We start from the raw sequence: 24983 nt of genomic DNA, 5'->3' as shown, positions 1-24983 counted from the left end.
TGGCACAGCCGCACAATAGCGGCTCAAGCCACAAGCCAATTTGATCCGGCACACAATAGCTTAGCGACTTGGAAACGGTAATTCTCTATTTATGTTGTACAACGCCATACAGAGTCGAGATCTTCAAGCTCGCCTCTAAACGCCCGCGCGCCCATTAAATGCTAGCTCTAGTTAAGGAGGATATCATACCCGTCTCCTGTAATGCGAACTTCTTCGTTGCCCAAACCATACTTGCGTCGAACCAATTCAAAAATGATCAATCCAGCGCTCGTGCTGGGAACCTGACGGATCGTATTCCACCAGAAACCACGCCACAGCCATTTCCTCACGCCCAGTCCTTCCTTTGCAGCCTCGGCACAGCATTCCGACCACGTCTCCTTGTATGCTCGGTAGTATGCCCTGAACATTCTCCACCCGTCTCGTCGCTGGCCCGGGTTCGCTCCTCGAAGTTCTCTCAGCTTGGCTGCCTTGGCGTCAAGTTCTTCGAGGCGGTCCCAGTGCTCGACTTGTACGTGTGTCAACGGGTGAAGAACGATTTGTTGAGCAAAGGAGGCGCTAAGACCGCCGAGTAGCAGAAACAAGGGTTCAATGGCGTAGTGAGGCCGAATAATTAATGGTTGGTTGTCGTCTCTGTCGGATCTGTCCTTCTTAGGCGGTCGCTTCTGGGCTAGGAAGTCGACAATATGTTCTTCCAGCCCACCATAGTACCAGGATACGAAGCGGTAGTACCCTTGGGCCTTCACATACTCGAAGACACTGAAAAATATTGCAGCACCAAAGCTATCCTTCATAAGGGACAGGCCCCAGCCAGCAAATATGCCGCGCATGCCAATCTCTCTCAATTTCTCAGCGCTGAAAGCCCACATGCTTCTCGGCTTCCCGCCTTCGGTAGGAATAAGATCGCGGTGGTCATATCTGGCTTGGATTGCGTCCAAAGGTGCTGCAATAAAACTTTGAAGACTTCCAGCGAGGAGCCCAGCGGTGAAGGTCTGTGTTGGGTGTGGCGGTGGATAGACGGTCTTTCTCGACTTTCCACTCTCCTCATGCAAGCTGCCGAGGATTGTGAGATAGCTGGTGTACAGAACAGCACCAACGCCCACATTTGCAATAAGAGGCGGGAGAACTTGGTTTGGCAGGACGCTCCAGCCATGTTGCTTCACAGCGGAGGTAAGCACGCCCGGAGTGGTGCCTCGCAGGTAGAACCATGCCTGGTGAAGGGTCGCCCTCAGCCTGGATGATGGCTCCCTTGCAGCAGCCTGTGCGAGCAACTCGATCTGGGCCTGGTGTACACTACGTGCATAGGCGAGGTAATCGACGCGGGTTCGAAAGAACGCCTTGACCGGGGCTCGGAAGTAGAATGCAATGGCCTGGGCGCTCAAGGCACGCACACCAGCGGCCGAGGCGGCTGTCGCGGCGTTGCGGCGCGGGTCCTTGTCCGGAAGCTCTGTACCGGGCGGAAGAACAGGGAGTACGCCGGTATACGGATCGTAGATTGTGGTGTCGTCATCACGACGTCGCGTCATTGTTCGTTGATGCTCATCGTCCCCTACATGCGAAGACGTCTTGAGTGAGATTCAAATCGGCAAAACTTGGCGTCGGTTGCGATCGGCACGAGCGGATCCTCGAAGTGCTGACTAAGCACGAGACATTGGCACTGTGGAGAAAGCCGTACTCGATATCTACATAAATGCCAACTGTGTCTGCATAACTCAGCCACCACTATGCTCTTAGTGGAACATGAACTTATATACGGGTTGCAACTTAGTGGTAATCTTGTAGACCTTGTTTTGAACAGATTCAACACAAGCAGAGCCTTGCAATTATATTATGTCATTGAATACTGAGATCGCGTTTTGCTACTTCGAATTGACGCTTATTCGATGTGAAAAGACTTTAGGTCTTTGATAAGGGCAAGACATCTCCGTCCACAGCTGGCTACTTGTTGTGCTAACTCAGTCGCATCAATCCTTAACGACGTGCCAAAGCCTTTTAAGCCTAGCAATTCTTTCGTGGCGAAACGAGCTCTCAGGGCGTATTTCAGAGAATGTGCACGGAAAGTGATTACTTGGACGATGTTCGCAGTCGGCCTATAAACAACGATGAACGAATTATGATGAAGACGACCGATGTAAAAGTGTAAAGATTCGTAATGCATAACAGTTCTGTTCGGTGTTGCAACATGTCAGTTCTCTATGGCTTTCCTCCAAGGCGGAACAGTGTAGTTTTAATAGTCCTTATCGAACTCTGAAAGGTTGTATCTGACTGACCCCCAGGTGAGCTCACACACTGTAGGGCGCTAAAGAAAGCCACCCCACTGCTGCTGCCTGCTGGAGATTTAGGGAAACCCACTGACAACAACGTCGGTTCACCAACCTACTCTGTCGCAGAAACCTCTCATGTTATGGGAAATAATGGAGCTCCTCTCAGAAATAATCGACCAGGTATTTCAGACAATTGCACGAGCTAATACATGCTCCCACCGCCATCCACTGACTGGTCAAGATTCTCTCTGCATTTGTGAATGAATCGCCACTGAAAGGGATCCAGAATTGGCGCATGAACCCTGTGGACTTGTGGGAAGATTTCGCGACTTCTCTTGGCCATCAAGCTCACGGCTTTTGGCATGGAACTCATTACTATGAAACCAAGTTTTACCGAGAAGAACTGAACGATGTCAAGAGCCTGTTGAACTGTCACCTAGTATCCCGGCGGTGAGACGTCTCCGTGTGCAGGTTACTCCGGAAGCACATGTGGTGGACACTTCAGCTCGACGACAAGCATACTTTTGAATGAGCAGTAGAATGTTGTGAAGCCAAAAACGGTGGCCCAATCAGCTGGACTCGAAGTCCGAGTCGGGACGCAATGGACGACTTGCAAACCTTCGATCGCATCTATGCTTATGGCTATGAAAAGTGAATCTGGACATCACTGGCTGGATAAACGAGATACAGCTTTAGGGGCACGTATGCCTTCTTGGCAGAGTTGCCGAAGTTTGCTAACCAATCAGTGGTTCTCCAGGTTCAGGGACTTGGAAATTGAGGACCGTGACGACATTATTTTGAGCCCTTACGTTGACCAGATAAAACTCACTGACGAATGGTCAACGCGGAGTGACTTTGGACTGCACTACGATAAGAGCGACAAGCTTCGTCTTCTCCTTCATCTTTCTGATAAAGTAACGAACACTGAGCGCTTTAGTGTTACTTTTCCCAACACTGAGAGCGATTATGAGCTAGCAGCACAATGCTATGACATGCAAGGCGTCGACGAAGTCATCTCTACTCTTCAACACGGCCTCCAAAGCTCAGCATTCTGTTACCTAGTGGATCTTAGTCTCATTGTTCCGAGTACGTGGCATGTTGGTCAGCTTAGTTGCGTCCTCTCCCAGTGCTCCAAAGATCGTCTGTCTCATCTACGACTGCTTATTGTAGATAAAACGGGACCGAGTGGAAGCGTTCAGCATACCAGGGTTGTTGAAGACAACTACGACGGCGATCTGGCGAGAATTGCAACCTCCGATTACGCGCCTAGCAATTTGCAGGTGGCCATCCTAATAAAGACCACCAGAACCACTTGTGGGCATTTGTGGCATTGTGTCGAAACCTCGAATCGCTCTCCATCGAAGCAACGCACTATCTTCAACTGGAACTTCTCGACTGGAATCCAGCATCGGAATCAAGAGGCTTACCGAATATCTCACTTCGAAGGATACGGGCCAACGTGTCTTCCATCTGCAGACTCATGTCAGCATCTTCGGGGTCGAAGAAGCCCGCCGCCGTTCAGCGTGTGTCTCTGGATGATGTTAAGATCTACGAGAATGGCGGGAACTGGAAGAAGGTATTCGATCACTTGCTGGTTCGATGTTCTGATCTTTAGCTCTTTTGTGTCACGCAGCTTAGCTATTTCACTAGTCATCCGCGTTATGGGCACAATAAAAGGCCGTAGGAGAATAGCAGCACCATTTGGACAGGATATGATGATGAGAGTAACAATGACAGGAGTATTCTTCACGTGGTCGATAGGAAGATGATACACCTACCTGGATCCAGTAGGTATAGTCACCCTGTAATATTGGATGATTATGGTTTCGATGACGAAGTGCAGTAGTCTCGAGTTGTTCAAGATCTAATCTACCTAATTTACAATTCGACCACCGTTAATCTTTTAAAAAACTCCCTTACTTTCGTCTCGTACCATGAGCCTTTATTTACTCCTCTAACTTCTTTCGTCTCACACCCTTTCCTACTTGAAGGAGCAGAAACAAGTCAAGTTAAAGAATCTCATTGAACTTCCAGGTCATTCTTAAACATTATGTTTATATTTCTACTCTAAGCGACCATATGTCTAAGTTGATAGTCGAGCTGGTTTGACCTGAAGATACACAGACTGTTCCTATATTCACAGTTTGCTGGAATCCAAGTTTTGCAAAAAGTCTACCTCTTTGGTCTCGTTAGTCTCTGACTTTCTGCTTGATGATACGGTAGAATTCGTTTTGTTATCTGCATCGCGAGAGTCGAGGGTGTCTGTCTGATTACGCTTTTGTAGTATCTGACGCGGCGACGTATCAGCGTACTGCGACTGCTCTGTCCCGGCCGACGGTGATAGATTCTGAGACGCTCTACGCCATACGCTTTCGGCCGAAGTCTGTATTCCGCCGAAAGCGCCTAAAATCTTCTTAAGTAGTGGGAAAAGTGCAGGAACACTGCCACATATAATCGCTGAGTTGACTTCTATAGCGGACCAGACGCTGCTGTTGAAGTAATCCCCTAAACATGTTAGCTCAAGGAGGTTCCAATTCGACTGATACCTAGAGAAACTTACACGTTGGATCATAACTATGGGAAAAAGTGACCAGATATTTAAGTCGGATGATGCTTGCAATAGTCGCGCTATGACATGCTGTTAGCTCTTCCGTCTTCAGACCTGGATAAGCTTCCCTAAGTTCCTTACAATGATCCCAATCCGAAAAGAAATACCAGAGCCAACTTCTTCTTCAGTCCCAATTGGAGCTTCATTAGATCTGGAATTGGCATGACGATGAGAAAGACATCTTCTAAGATAGCAGTAGCCGCACCCGCATAGCTGATTGCTGTTAAGTCGAGACAGCGGCCATTGATCGATCGATCCCACACTGATTGAATTGGGACACACTGAAATATAACCAAAAACAAGAATATAGTAGCATGAGAAATCAATAATGCAAGAAACATGTTGGCGGCGAAACGGAAACGCGGGTAGCAGAAGATTCGGGAATAAAAGGTGCAAATCGAGGCTTTCGCGCTGACACTGGGTGTTCTGATCAGCTACCAGGCGAAGAAGTTGGAAGGAGAAGACGTACAGGATCATAACATAAGTCATCTGAGATACATAGAACAACTTTATGGACTGGTCAGTAATTACTCAGACGGACAAGTGAGTGTCTTTCAAACCTGCAAGATCGTCTTTCCATTGCTTGGGTCAATGTCCCAATAGTGAAGTCCAAAGCCTAGTCGAGAGTCTGGTAGAGGGTTAGATCATCACAAGTATGGGAACAAAAGACCATTTTTTGTGGAACATCTTACTTATGTTATTAATAACACATGTTACCAGGAGAAAGAACTACTTGTGATTAGCTAGGATCTTTGCCATGCGGCAGAACCCGAGAAGACTTACCACAGCCATCAACGCAGTCCAGTCGTCCCACCACAGTGTTTTGGCGATAATTAACCTTGAAAGACACCTCAAAAGGACTATCAAAAATGTAATAACGGGTAGTGCGATGGCAGGAATTCTGATCAAGTGTCGGCGATCCTGGATTGGATATCCACGACAAAGATCCTGGGATCTTACGGCGGAAGCTGGAGAAACAATTCGCGTCAGTAAACTGTGCTTCACGACACCCTCTTTCATATTTGAATGGAAATTCTCCTACGTACCCAATTGATCTGCATATACACATGATGTTTGAACGCATCGTGACATGTTGGCTCGAAGGGTGGTGTTTGTGCACACGCAGTTCGCTGCTTCCGTAAGAGAACAACCTGCGCCCAAGAATCCGTCGACGATACATGGAACCTAGACTGAAAGTCAGTATGTTGCTGTCGATAAGCTCATTATCAATGAGCTGGAGACGCATTGCAAGCGGCAAGAAGCGGACGATAGGCCCGGCCAATTGACTTTGAATCCGCGAAGACATGCAACAATGGTAACGGTCTGGACCAGACTCACGGCGCATGTTGGTGTCTTTGAAAGTATCGCTGACGGCGATGTTGAGTTGGTGACCTCCGCCCTAGTTTTCAAAGCCGTCGCCAACAAGAGGTACGTTGCGAAACCTCGCATCGGTTTCTTCATCTTGGGAGGAAGTGAAAATGGAGGCTTGTTTCGATAATTGGGAATGCTTCAAGCAAGAAGAAGCCCTTTGGAAGATGAAAAGTTTAAGGGATAGCCGCATCGGCTTCGTACTAGTGTGGGCAAAACAAAGGCTTGATTGCCACTGAGAGCGGTGTCATTGGCCGCATGTTCTTTCCCGGAAACGGAGAAGTATGGCATTTTCAGTAGAGTAGCGCTCCTTCAGTCTGTCCAAACAAAGCCGCTTTAAAGCCTTTCCGTTATTTCACTGAGGGGGGTGGCTTTCCGCTATGTGCACAGAAATTTTCCATCGTCAAATGAGCGCTTGATGTCAATAATTTTGGATTGTTGGTTGGATGCATAATTGCGAGTTTCTGAGAATCCTCCTGTGAAAGAGTGGTACGATAGTTTGAGCTTGCGGGATCGAGTACCGGGTACCAATGCTGAGACACTGACAATCCAGAAGCTGGCATTGTAATAAGGCCTAGAACAGAAGCAGCATCCGTTGAATTTGGCGATCGAGACTAGCCTGATGCATCATAAGGCACAGCCTGTGTGGCCTTTGTGAAGCTTGCACGGGCCAGGAGGCTATACCCAATAGCTAGTCCGGTAGGACTGTCTGCAACCATGGTTGTTCGTATATGCCTGGGGGTCCAGAGGATTTCAGGTTTTTTAAGAGCGCTCATATACCCAAAGATGTTCAATGGGTTTGGTTGTCTCTATAATCTACTTGTTGGTTTCACAGGCGGAAATACTCGTACGAGTGGGTAGCAACGATCACGTCAAAGATGGTGATATTGCTGGTTGTTGTTATTGAGAAGTGAAAGGTGAAGCTAAAGGTAGCCGTCAAGAGGATATTGCTAGGTGGGCAATCAGATCCTCAGTACCTGATTGGCCGACGAAGGAGGCCACCTGACCTCTATCACCCTTCAGCCATTTGAGATTGGGGATATTCCAACACTGCTTGTTGGGTCCCTGAACTTCAGTATTGTTGCCCTGTAATGGTTCAAATGCACATAGTATTCAAGTATGACTTATTTTGGTAGCTAGATACATCCTATCTTACGTTCAGTCGAGAAAGACTTTTAAAGCTAAGTTGGATATAGACGGATGTAAATGCCACCTACACTATATACCACCTATTAATTCGTGCTGCTTTTTCAACGCACCCTGACCCGGCTCATTCGAAGCGACTATTCCATTTCACTTAGTATGGTATTCGAGAGAATCTTATGAGATTCAAACGAGTCTTCCATGGCGCGTAAAAAGTACCGCCCGACCGACAGGATAGTCGTCAATGGTCGTTTTTATTCTTTCATGGGTTTTACGGTCATAGCAACCTAACATAGCGGCATCGCTTTGTTAAGTCAGTGTGTTATTGTAATTACCTTGTGGTTTCCAAATGTTCTAATATCCCCCAACAACAGCAGACATACTCCAACCTACCGTCAGGTATTACTATGTTCCACCTTGAAAATGCAAACAGCTGTGGATATGATCTGGAGATAAGTATTTTTTTTTTAAGATAAAAAGGGTCTTATTTATTGATAAATTGCTATCTTGCTTGTTTCAACAGCTAACTGATTAGTTGCATTGTGGTATCAAAGAATTTAAAACACCCAGACCAATTGCTTCCATGTTTTTACCCAAAGGCAGGTTGAGAGAAATTTGGTAGGTGGACAGTTATGCAACCGGAATGCCAACCAACGCACAAGACCCGTCAAATGCAGAGCCTGGTGCCAGGTTCGTGACCGTCTGGTTCTCAAAAGCAATGCGGTTGACATTGGTGCCGTCAGCTTGGTAATTAGGCCACGCTTGGTTTCCATTGAACTGAAGCAGACCTGAAGTTGGGTTCTTGGCGAAGGCAGCCCAGGCACCACGGAAATACCTTCCAACCTCTATCTCCTCCGGGGTACTAGTGACTGGTGACTGAGGTGCCGTATCGAACAAAACAGGGAGCTATACGACATTAGATGCTAGACTCCAACCTAAAGTTCTAAAATCAAGAAACGAAGACGGAAACGCTACTAACCTCTGATGTGTGCCATGCTCCACTAGCCGGTGTTGTGGTGATGACCATGTTAGGAAAGTTACCAAAGTAACGATACCGCCATGTCGGGTGGCCGGCAGAAACCGCTCGTGTCGCCCTTCTCGCTGCAGGACAGTCGAAGCCAATGAGGTTGAAGCCGGCCCAGAACGTCTCATTGAATTGCGGAGCCCCAAGCTTGAAAAGGCCAGCCTCGTTGTCGGTGTTGCCGACAATGTAACCCCCCTTTGCTGAATCTCGCTTGCTGTAATCGGCGAAAACGAGAGTGTCGTCCACAACAGGTGCAAAGAAGGTCCCGCCCGGGGTGCTACTACCACTCGATGCCACTCCTGCCATAATTTCTGCCGAGGTCTTGGACAGCATGCAGTTGTTGACAGCCATGGGGGCGGTTTGGGCATTACCACAGCCAACGGCAGAAGTAATATTGAACCACTTCACATTTACGGTCTCGTTAGTGAAGATGCCGAACCCGTTTGCAGTGCCGCTCATAGCTATGAACCCGTTGGCGATAGGGTCAGATGCGTATGCGTACGAGTAGTAGTCAACCAGAGAGCCCCCAGCAGACTGGCCAAAGAGAGTAATTCTATTGACATCGCCACCGAAGTTCTCTATGTTGTCGCGGATCCATTGTACAGCTAGACGAACGTCAAGAAGTCCGAGGTTTGGGGCGGAACTGGGGTTGCCGGGGAATCCAAAGACATTAAGGCGATAGCTAGATTAGACCTCGTTAGCAGTGCCGCTTTTCTTGACTCCGAAACCAAGGAAATTTACTTCAAGGACACCATCACAACATCAGTTTGGTCCGTAATGAACTGTCCATTGTTTGCAGGGACGCGAGAACTTCCTATAGCCTAGTTAGCGCACCATGCTGGCTTTATTTGGTTTCTCAATAACGGTTTATTTAGTTACCTGTTGTAAAGGCGCCACCGTGGATCCAGACTAACACAGCCTTCTTATTGTCACCCACCTGTGGCTTAGTCCAGACATTCAGCGTCAGGCAGTCCTCGTCCTGAGGACCAGCGTCGGCAAGCACTGTGAGTACTGAAGCGGCCGAAGTGGGGACCCCAAGCTGCGCGATACCATCGGGGATGGTAGCGTTGGTGATTGGTTGCATGCATTGGTGTCCCTGACCCAGGCGCCGTTAGTATTCTCCTTTATTCGCTGTGTTTGCGATATGTAAGGTCGTTCACGAGGCCTCATAATGAGAAATCACTCTTGACTTACAAAAGCGGAGCCGTTTAGAGTCGAGGATCCAACGAACTTCGCAGGAGGCTGGAAGCGTAAGGTACCGATGGGCGGTTGAGCGTACGGAATACCCAAGTACTCGGATACCTAATTGATGTCCTCGTAAGTGGTTGTTTCGCTTGCAATGCACCAGTTACTAACTTGAACAGCTCCGGATGCAGCATGCCCCTGGATGAGCCCACTTGTAGTTTGGACTGACTGGCCAATAGTCCAAGGGACAGGGGTGGCAGCGACAAGGCTTGGCCCAGCGACTACGATCCCCAGGACGTTGATAATGGTGCTTCGTGCCCTCATTTTGAAGCTGGCAGGAGAGCAATAGATAAGGGGACTGAAATGCTAAAGCGGACTTGAGAAGGAGAAGAACCAAAAGACGGGTTTTGAGGCCTGATGCTCTCCCGTGGGTAGCAGGCGGGGTTTTGAGGTAGGATGTCATAGTGTTGAGTTTGAATGAGAACAGGCGCTCACTTTGTGTTTGCTGAAACGCAGAAGCAATGAATAGATGCGGCAGTGTACTAAGCTTGGGTCGCGAGACCGAGCGTCGAATACTTTGCTTCAACCGCAAGATGGTCTTGGCACCGCTGTGGCGGATAGTGCCCTTTGAGATCGATTTCGATCAAATTTCAGACGAACAGGCATGATCTACATCTGCAGATGCACACGAGCCATGGATGCCTCCGGCCGGAGGTAGAAGATAACCAGGTGGCCAGAAAGATAAGACCATATCCCACGATATCGACATAGGTCCATTCCTAAGTGCTGGGAGGGGTAGCAAGAGTCCTTGAACCTAATCGTTACGGATCTCCGTGAGCTCCCGAATACTCGGTTGAGTTGTGCCGAAAATTACAAAAGGGTCAATTGATCTAGGTTTGACAAACAAAGTCCGAGCTCGTTGACGTCTGGGCTACTGTAGCCGTCAGAGTTGAGCAGGTGTCGTCTTGGACTACAAAACAGGGCTGAGCTTAGACTATAAATGCAGGGGTAAATCATGGTGCCCGGGATTCCGACTGGCGTCGGGAAGCTGCCGCGTTTCGCCTGAGGAACGTAAGCTCGTGCCCACGCACTCCTGCCTGCCTAGACAGACTAGTCGACATGGCAGCATTGGGACTAGGCAACGATCAGGATCGGTTCTTGGGCGCAATGAGAGGCGCGCTGTTGCTGACTCTCAAATGCCCAAACAATGCATTAGTCACTCCGTGGCTTTCTCGCACAATGACCGGATCGTAGCATCATTATCGGATTCCAAGACCAGACGTCCACGCCTGTCATTAAGCCAGGTCCATGTATGATGACCATACAAAGAAAAATAGACGACGCCTCTTAGACAATTTGTTCCAGATTGCCACAAACCCCCCCCCGTAAGCTCAGAGGCGTAAAAGTTTCTCAATTTCCCCCTCCCTTTGAATTCTGGTCTCCCTTTGCTGTCCCATCCCCTCCTTACGGTTCTTGTCAAGGTGAAGGGTAAGTGCACAAGCCTACCGATCAAAACGGATAGACACTCTGGAATCTCAGTTGCATTGATGGGATCTGTCTACGACAGTATGCCGCTTTGAACATCTTACGCACCTGCTCGCTCACGGCATAAACATACTGTACATCAACGAGCCAGTAATTCACTGATGTATAAAAACAAGGAGAATAAAAAAATCCGAACAAGTTTACATCGATACTTACAGCGCTTCCATTAAATGGCTTGCTCAGCAGCACAGTTCTCTTAGGGTTAACAGTTAGCGATAAGCCCCGAGAAGATCGGGCTCTTAACCGGAGTATTCCAGAAGAGAGTAGACTTTAATGATGTCAAGCAATACCTGGGCTACAAAAAGCATGGATCGCTCAGCAGCAAAACAATTCTCGCCTATGAAGAGGAGGTTGGTTTACAACTTCTATGCCGTTCGATTGAATCAAGATCTTGATCTTTCAGAGCATATTTTTCTTGATTACTTGTAATGATGGTGTTACTATCGTTCAGCCTGAATTGCTAGACTGGGCAGAATCCCCTACCGAGCATTGTGCTTACGGGATGCTGCTATAGCTGAGAATCTGCCAGTGGTCTGTAGTGTTGAATGCAATGCAATCTCAAGCCGAGTTTGTGGAAACCCTCGTGTAAGTTTCACGTCAGGTGCTCAGCAGGGTCGGAAATATCTTGGACCCGCGCGACAGGTTCGGCTTCGGCCCCACATCGGCTTCGGCTTCAGATAGCAGGTCGAAGACCAGCATCCGCAATGAATGCGGATACGGGCATGATGAGTCAAATTGCGAATGTCTCGGCAGCTTTCCCAAAAGATCATCTCGTATCGCCTTCATGTTGGTAACACCTCATTTCGGCTTGCGCTTTGAGCAGTCCCATAGTATTTCGGATCTTTGAGAACGTTTCGGGTTGGTCACACAGAGGCGATACGCGGGACATCAATCTCGGTGCCTTACATCTCGTGTGACGAGTGGATTGATACCGAGAGATGAGCTTCGCAAAGTTCCGTCTCTAGTTTAACGGCTGGCTATATGTGTGCGGCACAGTCTCGGGAATCAACAATTAGTATTGACGTCAAAGAACGACGTCGACGAATAAGCTTGCATCTCAATAATTACGATTCTTTGACACTCTCCATTCAAGATTCGTCACTCAATCAATTTTCGGTTTCGCGTAGAGTGGATTTTTTTTCATCGATCGAGTACAGGTCGTCGACGTTGAACATCAAGCAATCAAGATTGGCTCCAAGATCCGGGACCGGAGCGGATCCCGCGGCCGGGTTCAGGTCCGATGTCCGGTCCACGAAGTGGTGTAAGTACCACCACCATGCGGGTTGCAGCGGGAACGAAGCTGGGGAAGTGGGATTCTTCCCCGTCCAAGCGGACTCAAGCCGAAAAATTGGCCTCAAAGCCCATCCCAGCCTGCCGAGGCGCTTCTGCCGGCTTCACATACCCGCTATTGCGTGATTGGATGGCTGCAAACTTTTCCGAGGCCAGGAGTCAACCGTTACAGGCGGGCCTACAGTACGGCCAACAGGGTGTAGGGTGCAGGGCAAGGGCGGCGACTCTGTCATTTGGCAGAGTCACGGGGCCGCCAGAAACTTGACTTGCCAGCGCGCAAAGGCCAGGCCGTGACCGGCAGAACAGGCGGTGGACGGTGGATGGCTGGAGCTTGCGCCGTGGTGGTTGGGGTTGACCGGGACGGACCATGTACTAACATCTCACTGCATTATCGAATCCCATCGGGGACATGGGAAAGGATCCCTTTTTATTTATTTTACCAAGTTGAGTCGACAACGGCCCGGACCAGGGTCTGCAGAAAAAGGCGCGGTCCCGTTTTCTGCATGCAGACTCCCCTTTCCTTTTTCCCAACTTCCTCTTTCATCGGCCACTTGACTCATGGTATTGCCCTTTGTACATATTCCATATGCCATTGTCCTCGGTATCCTCTAACCAAAAGACGGGGAATCGCAAGTCTAGAAGGGTACCCCGGGGAATTCTGTTGGAACTCATCCGGTCTCGCGCGTAGCTGGTAACCAATCGACTGAAGCATCTCATCTGGCCGACAAAAGTTTGGGTTTGGGTTTAGATCCTGCGTAAGCTTTCTCTCACCCTCGGCACTTTGCACGTACAAGACCGCGCCAGCTGATTCATGAGCAGACCCCCCGCTCAGCAACATCATTCCGTGCTCCTGTAAATACCACCGCAGCTATCCTTACATTATCGTCAAACCATGGCGCCTTGGGCGAAATCTAAGTCGTCGCCGCCCTCCGACGGCCAGCCCGGCAGGAGGGATGAGCGTACGCCTCTTCTCCAAGTCGACGAACCTTCGACCCCTCTCCCCATCACCCCGCAGGACGAAAACGCCATTCCGCCCAATGAGTTCGACTTCCTCCTCTCGCGGTCGGTCCCCACCTCGGGCCCCTTCCTGGAGCCAGAATCGACCGTGAATCCCCTGCTGCGCGGCCCCCGGCGCTACAGCACCGCCTCCAAGAACCGCCGGCCCTCGCTCGCCAGCCGCTCCGACCACGAGGCCGGCGCCATTGACGACCAAGACTCGGACGCCGTCTCTGTGAGCAGCACCGCGTCGACGCCCTACCTCAATGGCATTTCCCGCTCGCGCTTCTGGTTCATCTTCGCCGAGATCCTGCTGACCTTTTTCATCGCCTGCTTCGACGGCACCATTATGGCCTCCTCCCACCCGGTCATCACCTCCTACTTCCACGCCTCCAACAGCGCCTCGTGGCTGTCCACGGCCTTCATGCTCACGTCGACGGCGTTTCAGCCGCTGCTGGGTCGGCTGTCCGACAGCATCGGGCGCAAGCCGCCGTACGTGGCGACCATGGTCATCTTTGCGTTCGCGACCTTGTGGTGCGCGCTCGCGCAGAGCATGACGAGCTTCATTCTGGCGAGGGCCTTGTGCGGGCTTGGCGCGGGCGGAATGATGACCCTGGGAAGTATCATCCTTAGCGATCTGGTCCCGATCGAGTGAGTCCGTTCCATGTTCTCGTCCCGTTGTTCATTGGATGAGATGAGAGCGCCTTTGTTATTCTGTCAAAAACGAGTCATCAGAACTGACAATGCGGTAGAAACCGTGGCGCTTACCAATCGTACATCAACATGATCTACGGCGTCGGTTCCGCCCTCGGCGCCGCCCTGGGCGGTGCCATGGCCGACCTCCTTGGCTGGCGCTGGGAATTCGGCATCCAGGTCCCTCCCCTGATCATCTGCTGCTTCATCGCCGTCATCGCCGTCCCCAGCGACTTGGGTCTCACAGGGAAGCAAGAGACCTTTGTCGAAGCCCTCAAGGCGTTTGACTTCAAGGGCTCGGTTCTCCTTACGATAGCCATCACCTTTTTCATTCTCGGTCTGGTAAGTTTTCCCTATTGAATGGTCATCCTGGCGTGCCAAGCATCGCTAGCTGCTGCGAGGTCTAACGTCTTTTACTTTGATAGAATCTAGGAGGAAACGTCCTGCCATGTAAGTCAACCCCTGATGAGGATCATCTCAGCCCCGAGATCGGTAAACTAACCAGACACTAGGGTCTCACCCTCTCGTGATTGCTTCGCTCGTCATCTTTGGCGTGTGTTTCCCCCTGTTCCTCTACGTTCAGTCCTACGTCAGCCGTCCGATCATGCCTCTCTACCTCGTCCGTCGTTCGCCGCGCATGAATCTCATCATCTCCAACTTCTTCGCCGCTTTCCTCCACAACGCCATCCTCTTCAACATGTGAGTCTATGGCCTATCGAACCCATCAGCACAACCCCCCACCCCCCTTTGGTCGCCAGACTTTACCTCACGCACTTTGACCACGCCCTAACATCCACCAGTCCCCTCTTCTTCCAGGCCGTCCTCTTAACAACCGCAACTTCCTCCGGCCTGCGCCTAGTTGTCCCGTCAGTAGTCTCGTCCCTGGTCGGCGCTGCCACGGGCTTCCTCATCACCTACACCCGCCGCCTCAAGTGGCCCGTCCTCTCTGGCGCCATTGCCCTTCTCATCGGCAGCATCGTCCTCTCCTTTATGCGCCGTGGCTGGGCCTCGTGGGTCTACCTGCTGTGCCTTGTGCCCTTCTCCATCGGCTCCGGCTTCCAGTTCCCGGGCTCCTTCATGGCTGTACTGGCGGCGAGCGAGCAGCGCGAGCAGGCCGTCGTCACGAGTACACTCATCCTCTGGCGCTCGCTGGGCATGGTTCTCGGCGTCGCGAGCAGCGGTCTCGTCGTGCAGAACTCCCTGATAAGGTACCTTGACAAGTATGTCCAGGGGCCTGAGAAGGGGGAGGTGATTCGCAAGGTAAGGGAGAGCGTGGAGTCGATTGTGAAGCTGCCCGAGCTGTACCGCGAGCAGGTTGTCATGAGTTACGAGGCGGCGCTGAGGACGACGTTCCTGTGCTGCACAGTGATAGCGGTTCTCTCGGTCTGCCTGTTGGTCCCCATCAAATTGCCCAGGCTCGGCACCAGAAAGTAAAGTGGGCTAGGACTGGCGTGTTGTTGACAAACGAAAAGTTATTATTCATTGTGGTATACAGCATCTTGCATGCCATCTGGCGGAGCGTCTTGGGGACCGCATCATACAGCTTCAATTTTGCCCTGTCCAGGCCGTAGCGTCCTTTTTCATCGTCCCATAATAATACACATATTTCAGTAATGCCCGTTGACACCGTTGGCACGCAGGGCATCAAGCTCATCCTTCGTCTTGCGATACAGCTCTTGTGCCTCGCGCTCTCTTTTGCTGACGAAACCGACTTCTTCTCTCAACGCCGCCAGACGTCGTTGGATAGCAACCTCTTCCGAGATAGCGAGCGTCTTGAAACCGCTGAGAGCGTTGTTCGCCTTCTCAAGGGCCTCAGCGGCCTCGCCAATCTTGTCTTTCAGCATCTTCTGTCGCTTCTGGTATCCACCCAGATGCAGGCCCAATTTCTTCTCAAGCTTGATACCTTCCTCGGCGGTAGTCGCGATTGAGTCTTGTATAGACTTTGATGATGTTAGCAAGCTGAGTCTGACAACGGGGAGATGGTGGGCATCACATACATCGAAGGCTTCTTTCATGGCTGCCTCCTCCTCTTCCTCGTCATCGCCATAACATCCCAGGCCGAGCAGCAGAGAGTTCTTGCTACGGCCCTCAAATGACGCTTGGATCTCGGCGAAGGAAGGCTTTGGTTTTGTCTCGGACAGGATCTGAAGACGTGCCTCGGCGAGCTCATCGTCGCCGATGGTGTCCAAACGAGGGGCAACCCCGCTTACTTTTGAGCCAGGCAAGGGGTACTTGATCGCATCGTTGGCGACCAGAGCAGCGGCTTCTCTAGCGATAAGCAGTTGGGCGGTATCCTGAATGGTTTCGGCACTTGACAACAGGGCGGGCACGTCCACCTTGACTGGCCGGGGCAGGTGTCTCTGCATGACTTGTGTCCGCCTCCGAGCCTCCAGAGCCTCCTGTGCTGCCTTAAACTCGCGTTCCCGGCGATCCCTTTCACCAGCGTCTTCCATCAACATGTCCTCGTTCGCAGCGGCCTCCCTTTGGTCTTCAGGAAGCTCGAGCTCCCACTCAGTGTCCTTGGGCTTGGGCAAAGACGCCAGTCCTTGCTTTAGCTGACTGCGCAACGCCATTTCTCGCATCCTGACATCTTGGGGTGTCGCAGAGACAAGGGCCTGGCTGCCGTCGGCGTTCAGAGCAAAGCTGTCGCGGGGTGTCCTCATTGGGGTCTGTCCAACGCGTGCGGGAGTCTGGCCAACGCCGTTTGCATGCATCGGAGTCGCCAGGGGGTTCGGTGTTGCGACGACTTGCTTGCGAGGCGCAACACCGTCAAATCCAGTCGACTCAGATCCTTCGTGAAGAGGGGTATTCTCCCCACCCAGTAGTGAAGACTGAGTGTTTGTCAAGGCTCTGATGTTCCGGATTTCGTTGGCAATGTGATCTTCTTGCGCAGGGGCTCGAGGGGTTCGGATTGGTGCGTTATTGTTCAGGGTCGAGTACTCGCTGATCAGGCCGCGGGTCGCATCGTTCTCGCTTTCGCGTGCCATCATGCTTGCCCTCTCGCCCATCATGCCCATCTTGACGATTTCCTCCAACTCACCCTCGCTCACCTGAGGAGCTGGTAGGTTCAGTGCTCTTCTCTTGCTGCTTTGCTCAGCCTCTCGGATCTTCTGCATTTGGCCGGCCTTCACGGCGGCCTGGAATGATGCTGAAGGCGCCTCTTTTTCCTTCTTCCTTCTCTTGCTCTCGCCATCGTCGTCGCCATCGCCCTTGCGCTTGCTTGCAAGTTGTTGTTTTCTAGGGTCGAAAGCCTCGCGCTGGTGCTCGTTGCGAACTTGCTCTTCAGCAGTATCGTAGAAACCCGGAGCGGCCTTCTTCTCGAAAGGGATGTCGGCGTTGTAGTCCATCTGGCCCTTCTTGCGCGTAACAACCTTGATGTTGATGCCGGCCGTCTTGAGCTCACGCCGCTTCTGGAGGGCGGCCAACCGGCGCGACTCCTCCTGCTGACGTTCTCTGGCCTTTCTCTTTGCTTTCTTTCCTTGCGTGTTTGCGAGACGCGCTCTAGCTTCGCTCAGCATTTCCTTTTCATCTTCGTCGAGATCGATCGTGTCGGGTCGCGCAGGCTTGCTTTCGGGGTCCGGGTCGACTTCGCCGGGGCGTAATCTTCTGACATCGTCGGCGCTGGGAGCCGATGCCTCACCACCTTCTATGCCGGTGAGGCCGAACTGACCAGCCTCTCTGGCTTCGGCTTCGTCAAGGAGCTTCTGGTATCGCTCGAGACATTGGTTGGCGGTTCGTCCGACGGCAGGTGCAATGGTGCGCCACTGCGTCGGCATGAGCTTGGCGAGGTGGAGGAGTTTCTCATCTTCCTCCTTGCTCCACTCGGTCTTTTTGATGCTCGGGTCCAGCCACTCGTTCCATCTTGCCTTGCACTGCTTCGGGGTCTTGCGCGCGAGCAGCGACGAGACACGCGCCCACTGGTTCAGGCCGTATTTGGAGACGGAGGCCTTTAGGATTTCATCCTCGATGTTGGTCCAAACACCTCCCTTGACGACACCCATTTTGGCAAGGCTGGTTGATGAAATCGGATGGGTGGCGTGGTTATGATTGTCGAAAATCCCCGTCGCGAGGGCGTTGCGCGGAGGAAATTGTCATGCGAGGCCAATCGTCAAGGATTTAGGTGCACAAGGCTGAGAAGGATATGCCTTAGTCAGCAGGCAAGATAAGTGTTGATTGGCTCCACAGTCTCGACTTTTGATGCAGTTCACCGAGATTTACCGAGATCACAATCTCGGTCAACAAGGTGAGCAGAAAACATCACAGTGACTGACTAACCACCTCCGATAAAGACTTTTACTTCCTAAATTGACGGAAACCGATGCAAGCTCAGTAGCCTAGCCGTGAGTCTTCCCGAAACGAAGCATATGCACTTCTACCACTTGCATGTGAGTCTCGCATCGTTGGACTTGCGAAGATGGTTTTAGCTTCAAAGAACTCGGTGTTCGGCACTGTTGCTTTGCAAAGAGTGGGATATTTCAAGTACTCTCAAGGGACATCAAAGTATTTCGTGGGACAGCCCTACAGCAAGCACGCAGCACGAGCAGAGATGGAAGTCAGTTACGAAGACAACGTCAGGAGGGTGCATCGACCTTGGTCGTGATTGGCCGCGGCCGCGGTCTGCTAACAACTCGATAAGGGCAACCGCATTCCCAAAGTCAACTCGACGACCCCTCACTTGCCATGGTGCAGTTTGACGAGGTATGGTGGAATCCACGCGTCCGTTGTATCGAAGGGAGGGGCTCAATCTTCCCTCCCTTTTCTTCATTCCTGAGCGATTTGCTGTTGATTTAGTCGTGGCGAGCTCTGAGCATTTCCTTTGCAATATGGCGTGGCCTCGGATCGCTGCAGTTAGGTGGGGTTCAGGCGAGGTGCCGACTCATGCTATCTTTCTCACACAACCGACGTTGGGACCAACGGACAGCAACGAGCAGAGCACGTCGTCCGCTGCGCAAAACACCGTCTGAGAATTAGAGTAGGTGCCCAACAAGACAGCGCACCCTCCCGGAACACCAAGGGATATGCCGTCGAAATCCGGCAAACACATCCTCCACTTGCAGATGGGACAATCCGTCTCGAACCAGTCGCAGTCGCTCTTGGATGGTTTGTTTGGAAGGGCTGTCGAATTGGAAACCGGAAGTCGAAAACGTTGCCAATCAGACGAAACCAGCCGACCCTGTCCAGCCCGGAAAAGAGGCACAAAAAAAATAGGGCAAGCTTTCTGAGAAGCGTGGCCCTTCCAGGAGAGCGGTTCCGCGGGACCGGTCCGCTCGTCAGTGCTGAAACAAGCCGACCACCGAACCTTGTCGAGGACCGCTGGACAGTGTTGCTCTGTTGCCATTTTGAGCGCCAAGGTTTGTGCTGGTGCCCAGGTGTCGACGCGAAAGAGGGGGAGGACAATATCCTTTGGGAGTGCAACATCTCTGGGCCGTCGTTAATTACGTGGCACCTCGTGAGCTGTCTCTGTCCGGGCTCTGTCGAGACGGGATTCGGACTCCAGATATGCTGGACCACGACAGCCATTACGAAACGCTTACAGACTCGGCACGACAGCAACGATTTGCTTGCGGGTTGATAGTCGTTGGCCGAGGCACGAACTGCCCGCGCGGGAGTGGCTCAAGCTTAGGAATCACTCTGTTACCTAGTTGGCCCCCCGGCTCTGATTGGCTTTGCCGACTCTTTTCCCCCCTTTCTAGCAAAGGCTGCCCTGGCAGATCTGGGTTGTGGCTTAACAGTGTGGCCCATCTTGCGCGAAACTGCGTCATGGATATGCCTGACATGCGCCAACTCATGCGCCTATAGTCCCACGAGATTGGTTCGATACACCACCCACGGGGTCACTCTCAAGTCCGGCAGGCACATTACATACTACGTAGTACACGCGGAGGGTTGCTGGTCAATCCGCCGCAGGGAGGGAGGGCCCTGTCGTTTCGTCCTTTCGTCACCTCCTTCTCCTCCTCTTCTGTCTCTTCTGTCTGTCCATGTTCCTGTCGTTGCTTTTTGGCAAGGATGGGCAAGCAAATCATTGCCGACTCTCCTCCCTCGGAACACTTGCCCACCAATACGACTTCGCAAATACCACAATCATGACCGCAGCATGATGGGCTTTCATCAGTCTTGACGGGCCCAACTTGGCCGTCGTCCAATGCATTCCCCAACCGAAACGTGTTTAGGCCGTTGCGGACGCTGGACGGCGCACTACTCTTGTCAACATCCCCGCGCCACGCCAATAGGATTCGATGGCGCTGTTGATGCTCTGACCTTCCGTTTTCCGAAGGTGAAGGTTACGATCCATGACCGGGGGAGCTAATCCATTCCTTTCTACCGACCTGTACCATGTACACTACACTACCGTAGTACTATGTACTTCCTATCCCATCCCATTCTTATCCTCGACATCCCACTTTGCTCCACACCCTCCATCGAAGCCGACCCCCCCTGGTCGGCGGACTTGTCTCTCTAGTAGGTACAGTAGTGCCAGTCTCTCGCCCGGGCCCTTGGCTCCTGATTTCACCAGCGCCCATCGCTTGTCCCACATCCACCTTATCTCTTGGTTGTCGGAACGCCCCCCGGTCCTCTACGACGTAGCTCACGTTTCTATTTCATTTTCCCGTTTCCCACTCTTGTTGCGCCGCACGAAGCGCACCTCTTGCTCATGCACACCTCCACCTCTCCGGCTTCAAAGCGGTCACTCTGAGCAAACGGATCCGGCAGCTGAGTGCACCAGACAGGATCCAACAGGAATGGAATCGTGGCAGTGTCGCTCCGTATATCTTACCGCGTTCGCCCCCAACGTCCCAGCCCGAGACACGATATAGCTCCAACGTCCGACGACGATCCAACCCTCAAAAAAGACGACAGTACCTGCCTCGGAACGGCGCGACTCCCTTTTGGCTGATCGAAAGCTTCAAAGAGCTTCCCGGAGCCGTTTGCGCCAACACAAACGTCTTCAGCGCCAGGCGTTGAAAACCGAGACCACAACACAGACCTTCTGCGATACGCACAAAATGTCGGCTCCAAAGGACGACATCATTGTCACCCGCGTAGACCGGGATGTCCACAATAAACCCATAAACGAAGCAACAGAAACGACGTCGCTACTGAGCGCAGGCGCTGCGGATGGCGACAGCGCTTGTGAAGATACATGGCCGGGTTACGCGGATTTTGAAGGCTTGCCGTGGTGGAAGACACCATCTGTAGGAACTATCCGGCTCGGACCGCTCGGTGATCCCCACGTGTGCTGACTCTTGTGTGTGCGCCAGGTCTACTGGCTTCTCGTCCCGTATGCTCTCTTCACACTGGCCTTTGGAGGTTCATTGGTGCCCAAGCTGAACTTGTATGTCGACTTCGTGATGTTCGTGGCCCGATTGCACTCGCAGCCGCTAATATGTGTGTCGCAGAATCGTCGATTTGGTCTGCCAGAGGCACTTCGCCGACCAGACGATCCTGGATCCGGCATTCGCGTATACACCTGTGATCCTCGGCGCGGACAACCCGCAGTGCCTCATCAAGGAGGTCAAGCAGCGGGTGTCTATGTTTACGCTGGCCATTAACCTCATTACGGGAATTTTATCCGCCATCACTGCGCCCAAACTGGGCCAACTTTCTGACCGATATGGCCGTAGGAAGCTTCTTGCCCTGGCGTCCTGCGGTGGTGTCGTCGCCGAGTTGATCACCATCCTGTGTGCAAACTTCCCTTGGACCTTTCACTACAACTGGCTGCTTCTCGGTGCCGTGGCCGATGGACTCACCGGATCCTTTACGGCCGGCAGCGTTCTCATCAACTCTTACACGAGCGACTGCACCCCGCCATCCCAGCGCGGCGTGCGTATCGGCTACCTTCATGCCTGCCTCTTCACCGGTCTGGCTTTCGGACCGCTATTGACGGGCTACTTCGTCGCCTGGACCGGCACTCTTCTTTCAGTTTTCTATGTCACTATGGGATGCCATATTTTCTTCATCATATTTGTCGGACTTGTCGTTCCTGAGTCGCTCAGCGTCAAGCGCCAGATGCGCGCTCGCGAAAAGCACGACCAAAAGCAGGAATCTCTGGTCGGGGAGGGAACCTGGTCGACGATCAAGGCCGCAAATCCCCTGGCTCCTCTTAGAATTCTTTGGCCCCAGGGTCAGGGCACCTCGTCGAGACTTCGTCTTAATCTACTTGCTCTCTCGTTCGCCGACATGATCCTTCTGGGTGCGGCCATGAGTGCAGGTACAGTCATTCTGCTGTACTCGGAATCCCCAGAAACCTGGGGCTGGGGCAACTTGGAGAGCTCGCGCTTCATCTCGGCCGTGTCCATGGTTCGCGTCGTTGCGCTACTCGTCGTCCTCCCTACCATTAACTACGTCTTCCGTATCAGGCCCGCGGCCTATCGAAGAAGGGTCTCGGGCGTCTCGATTGTGGAGGCAAACAACGGCGCTGACACTGTCGACTGCTGGATTCTGCGCTTCGCTTTACTGTCAGACGTGACCGGTTCGCTGGGTTATCTCTTCGCTAGGAACGAGTCCGTCTTTGTGCTTTCCGGTATGATCACGGCCTTTGGCGGACTCGGCAGCGCAACGATTCAAGCTGCCATCACAAAGCATGTGCCCGCCGATCAGGTTGGACAGCTCCTGGGCGCCATCGGCGTTCTGCACGCTCTGTCGAGGGTGCTAGGCCCCATCGCATTCAACACACTTTACTACTCGACAGTTGGATCGTTTGACCAGGCCATCTTTGTCCTTCTCGCGGCTCTATTTGGTTTGGCGTTCTTGGCCAGCTTCATTGTGCGACCCGGTGGTAAGTCTGCAATCCTTTATTCACTTGGAACACCTATTGACAAATGTAGTGTACCTCGAGGAAACATATGAGCCTGTGCCTACGTCGGAGCCACAATCAAGCGTCAACGCTAACGCTGAAGCGCTGGAAGTGTTGACAGAGGAGGAGATGATACCTAACAACTAAGATGGGGGGTTGGCGAGATGTACGTTCTATGCAAGGGTGTGAGTGATAAGAAGCGAGACGATACAATACCTAGAACATAGACGTAAGCGCTACGAAGCGCTGAAGGGGTGGGGTTTTCTGCTTTAGAACGATGACGAGGAGTAACGTTGGACACAAGAGTACCTGCCGATACCACAAATACACCTTTCTTTGATTGTTACATTCTTATTTTAGTCCTCCGAGTCTTTTGCTACCTATCAAAAAGAAAGCCAATGATTGAGTATACTTGGTGTGTTGCGAGTGCAGCAGCACATCAGCCCACAAACGTCTGTGCCTTACGAGAAAGCTGTTGTCAACCCAGTTAAAAATGGCATCTGGTTACATAGAGCGAGTATCTCGGATACCAAACCCAAACCATAACACCGTACCACTAGTCTGTGTATGAGTAGTCGTCTCAATGAAAGCGATTCTCGAGCTCAGCTGCCGCAAACGAGAGCATTCTCTATGCTGTTGGTTTCCAGATTAAGGTCCTGTGACCGTGGCTTTGTGCTCTGGCATGGCAGTATGACCAAGTCATCTCCCTTATATTCTCTAAGTGCCCTATATAAGCTTACGGTCGCAAGTGTTGCAAGTGTTGATGAAATTCGGGAACCCTCGCTTTCTCTTCTCGTCTTCATACGAAAAGACACACTCCGAAGACCCACTTTGCATCCCCTTCCTTATTCATACCGGACTTTAGGAGATGGTAAGTGTCCCGAAGACGCCTGGTAACAATCAGTGGCTAAGACGCTGCCCAGAGGATCCCATACACCCATCTCCTGCTCTTGCAGGCTACTTCTCTCACGCTCGTCACCGCGCTGCAGCGGCGGGCCGGCGACGGCGCCAGGTACGTCACCGACGACGAGGAGGAAGCCAGGAGGATTGTGGAACAGCCCTACAACCCGTACAGAAACGGCAAGAACACCAACGACCCGTTTGACAGCCCCGATTACACGGAGAAGGAAAAGTGGTGGACGGTAACGGGCACCCGGATCGGAAGGTCCGTCGACGTCAACCTCGAAGGGTCAGGGCCTAATGCAGATGTCCACTAGTTGAGGCCACATTTGGACTACAGGACTACTTGGCTGCAGCCCTAGGCCAAGCGAAGTCCCATCCTGATAATTTTATAATTCCATTCTCTGCTATTTCACCCACTGAAGTATCCTGTTCTGTACGGTTCCTCTTGGTGACCCAACCATGTCAGTGGCACCATGAAACATTGTTTGATCCAGAATTTGGAGCCTCACGGATGCGGTCACTGTTGAACTTGTCGACGAGTTTTTCATTCGAGTTGGCGGGCTTATGGACTTTGTCCCCGCGGTCGACGCCGTATCACAGCCCGTTTGCACAGTCACACGTGAAAGCAAGTACGGCGCTAGGCGCTTTGCCATGGGGATCCTCCGGCGACCTGAAGATCTGAATGATATTCATTTGTGGTCTGCCTATCGTCTGGACCGCGACAGTGTATGAAATGAGGATGGAAGTTACAGTACGTAGTTAGTTAGGTCATGGCACGGAAGCCCGTGGGTGGAAGCCAGCATGGCGGCTGGTACAGGGTTGATGAAGCCTCAATTTTGCGCATTTTTTGGCATTATAGAGCTGATTTCGAGGTATGTGTGGGGGAGAAGAACAAAACTGGACCTCCTGGAACGGCCCTGGATCTGCCATTCGTATAGTTGTTTGATTGAGATATTGCTAGTGCTTGCTCTCACATCTTCATGTTAGAGACACGGCCCTGCTGATTTGGAATCTTCATATCATCTGAGCAACTAGCATTAGATGAGTTTCAACGCAGCAAAATTAGGCTTATCCATTACGGATAGTATCCCTTTCATCAAATCTCTGCTATTTGATTCCCTACTATAGATAAAAAAAAAATAACAGCTTTACTACAAGGTATTGCCCGTAGTT

At 51.8% G+C, this 24983-nt stretch overlaps 7 protein-coding genes across 7 annotated transcripts; 4 read left to right on the top strand and 3 right to left on the bottom strand.

The window, feature by feature from the left end:
- Window positions 1-167: 167 nt before the first annotated feature.
- On the bottom strand, window positions 168-1523 carry ColSpa_07531 (solute carrier family 25 member 40; the record flags this gene model as incomplete). Its single annotated transcript, XM_049273743.1, has 1 exon — window positions 168-1523. The coding sequence occupies one exon, from the start codon at window positions 1521-1523 to the stop codon at window positions 168-170; it is 1356 nt and encodes a 451-aa protein (XP_049129700.1).
- A 6487-nt stretch (window positions 1524-8010) lies between these two features.
- Window positions 8011-9783, bottom strand: ColSpa_07530 (cholinesterase; the record flags this gene model as incomplete). The annotated part of the gene is made up of 6 exons (XM_049273742.1): window positions 8011-8286; window positions 8360-9086; window positions 9146-9218; window positions 9284-9500; window positions 9599-9706; window positions 9757-9783. The coding sequence occupies 6 exons, from the start codon at window positions 9781-9783 to the stop codon at window positions 8011-8013; spliced, it is 1428 nt and encodes a 475-aa protein (XP_049129699.1).
- A 3533-nt stretch (window positions 9784-13316) lies between these two features.
- Window positions 13317-14075, top strand: ColSpa_07529 (putative transporter; the record flags this gene model as incomplete). The annotated part of the gene is made up of 1 exon (XM_049273741.1): window positions 13317-14075. One exon carries the CDS (start codon window positions 13317-13319, stop codon window positions 14073-14075), a length of 759 nt encoding a protein of 252 aa, XP_049129698.1.
- A 128-nt stretch (window positions 14076-14203) lies between these two features.
- Window positions 14204-15547, top strand: ColSpa_07528 (vacuolar calcium ion transporter; the record flags this gene model as incomplete). Its single annotated transcript, XM_049273740.1, has 3 exons — window positions 14204-14455; window positions 14619-14812; window positions 14914-15547. The coding sequence occupies 3 exons, from the start codon at window positions 14204-14206 to the stop codon at window positions 15545-15547; spliced, it is 1080 nt and encodes a 359-aa protein (XP_049129697.1).
- Window positions 15548-15720: 173 nt separating this feature from the next.
- ColSpa_07527 (pre-mRNA-splicing factor cef-1) lies at window positions 15721-18114 on the bottom strand (the record flags this gene model as incomplete). The annotated part of the gene is made up of 2 exons (XM_049273739.1): window positions 15721-16053; window positions 16111-18114. 2 exons carry the CDS (start codon window positions 18112-18114, stop codon window positions 15721-15723), a joined length of 2337 nt encoding a protein of 778 aa, XP_049129696.1.
- A 3003-nt stretch (window positions 18115-21117) lies between these two features.
- ColSpa_07526 (uncharacterized protein) lies at window positions 21118-23054 on the top strand (the record flags this gene model as incomplete). The annotated part of the gene is made up of 4 exons (XM_049273738.1): window positions 21118-21345; window positions 21373-21446; window positions 21511-22889; window positions 22939-23054. The coding sequence occupies 4 exons, from the start codon at window positions 21118-21120 to the stop codon at window positions 23052-23054; spliced, it is 1797 nt and encodes a 598-aa protein (XP_049129695.1).
- A 535-nt stretch (window positions 23055-23589) lies between these two features.
- Window positions 23590-24124, top strand: ColSpa_07525 (uncharacterized protein; the record flags this gene model as incomplete). The annotated part of the gene is made up of 2 exons (XM_049273737.1): window positions 23590-23595; window positions 23864-24124. The coding sequence occupies 2 exons, from the start codon at window positions 23590-23592 to the stop codon at window positions 24122-24124; spliced, it is 267 nt and encodes an 88-aa protein (XP_049129694.1).
- Between the last annotated feature and the right edge of the window lie 859 nt (window positions 24125-24983).

Source organism: Colletotrichum spaethianum (genome assembly GCF_022836535.1).
Source record: "Colletotrichum spaethianum MAFF 239500 DNA, contig19, whole genome shotgun sequence".
Taxonomy (NCBI): domain Eukaryota; kingdom Fungi; phylum Ascomycota; class Sordariomycetes; order Glomerellales; family Glomerellaceae; genus Colletotrichum; species Colletotrichum spaethianum.
This window is presented reverse-complemented; position numbering and strand designations above follow the sequence as displayed.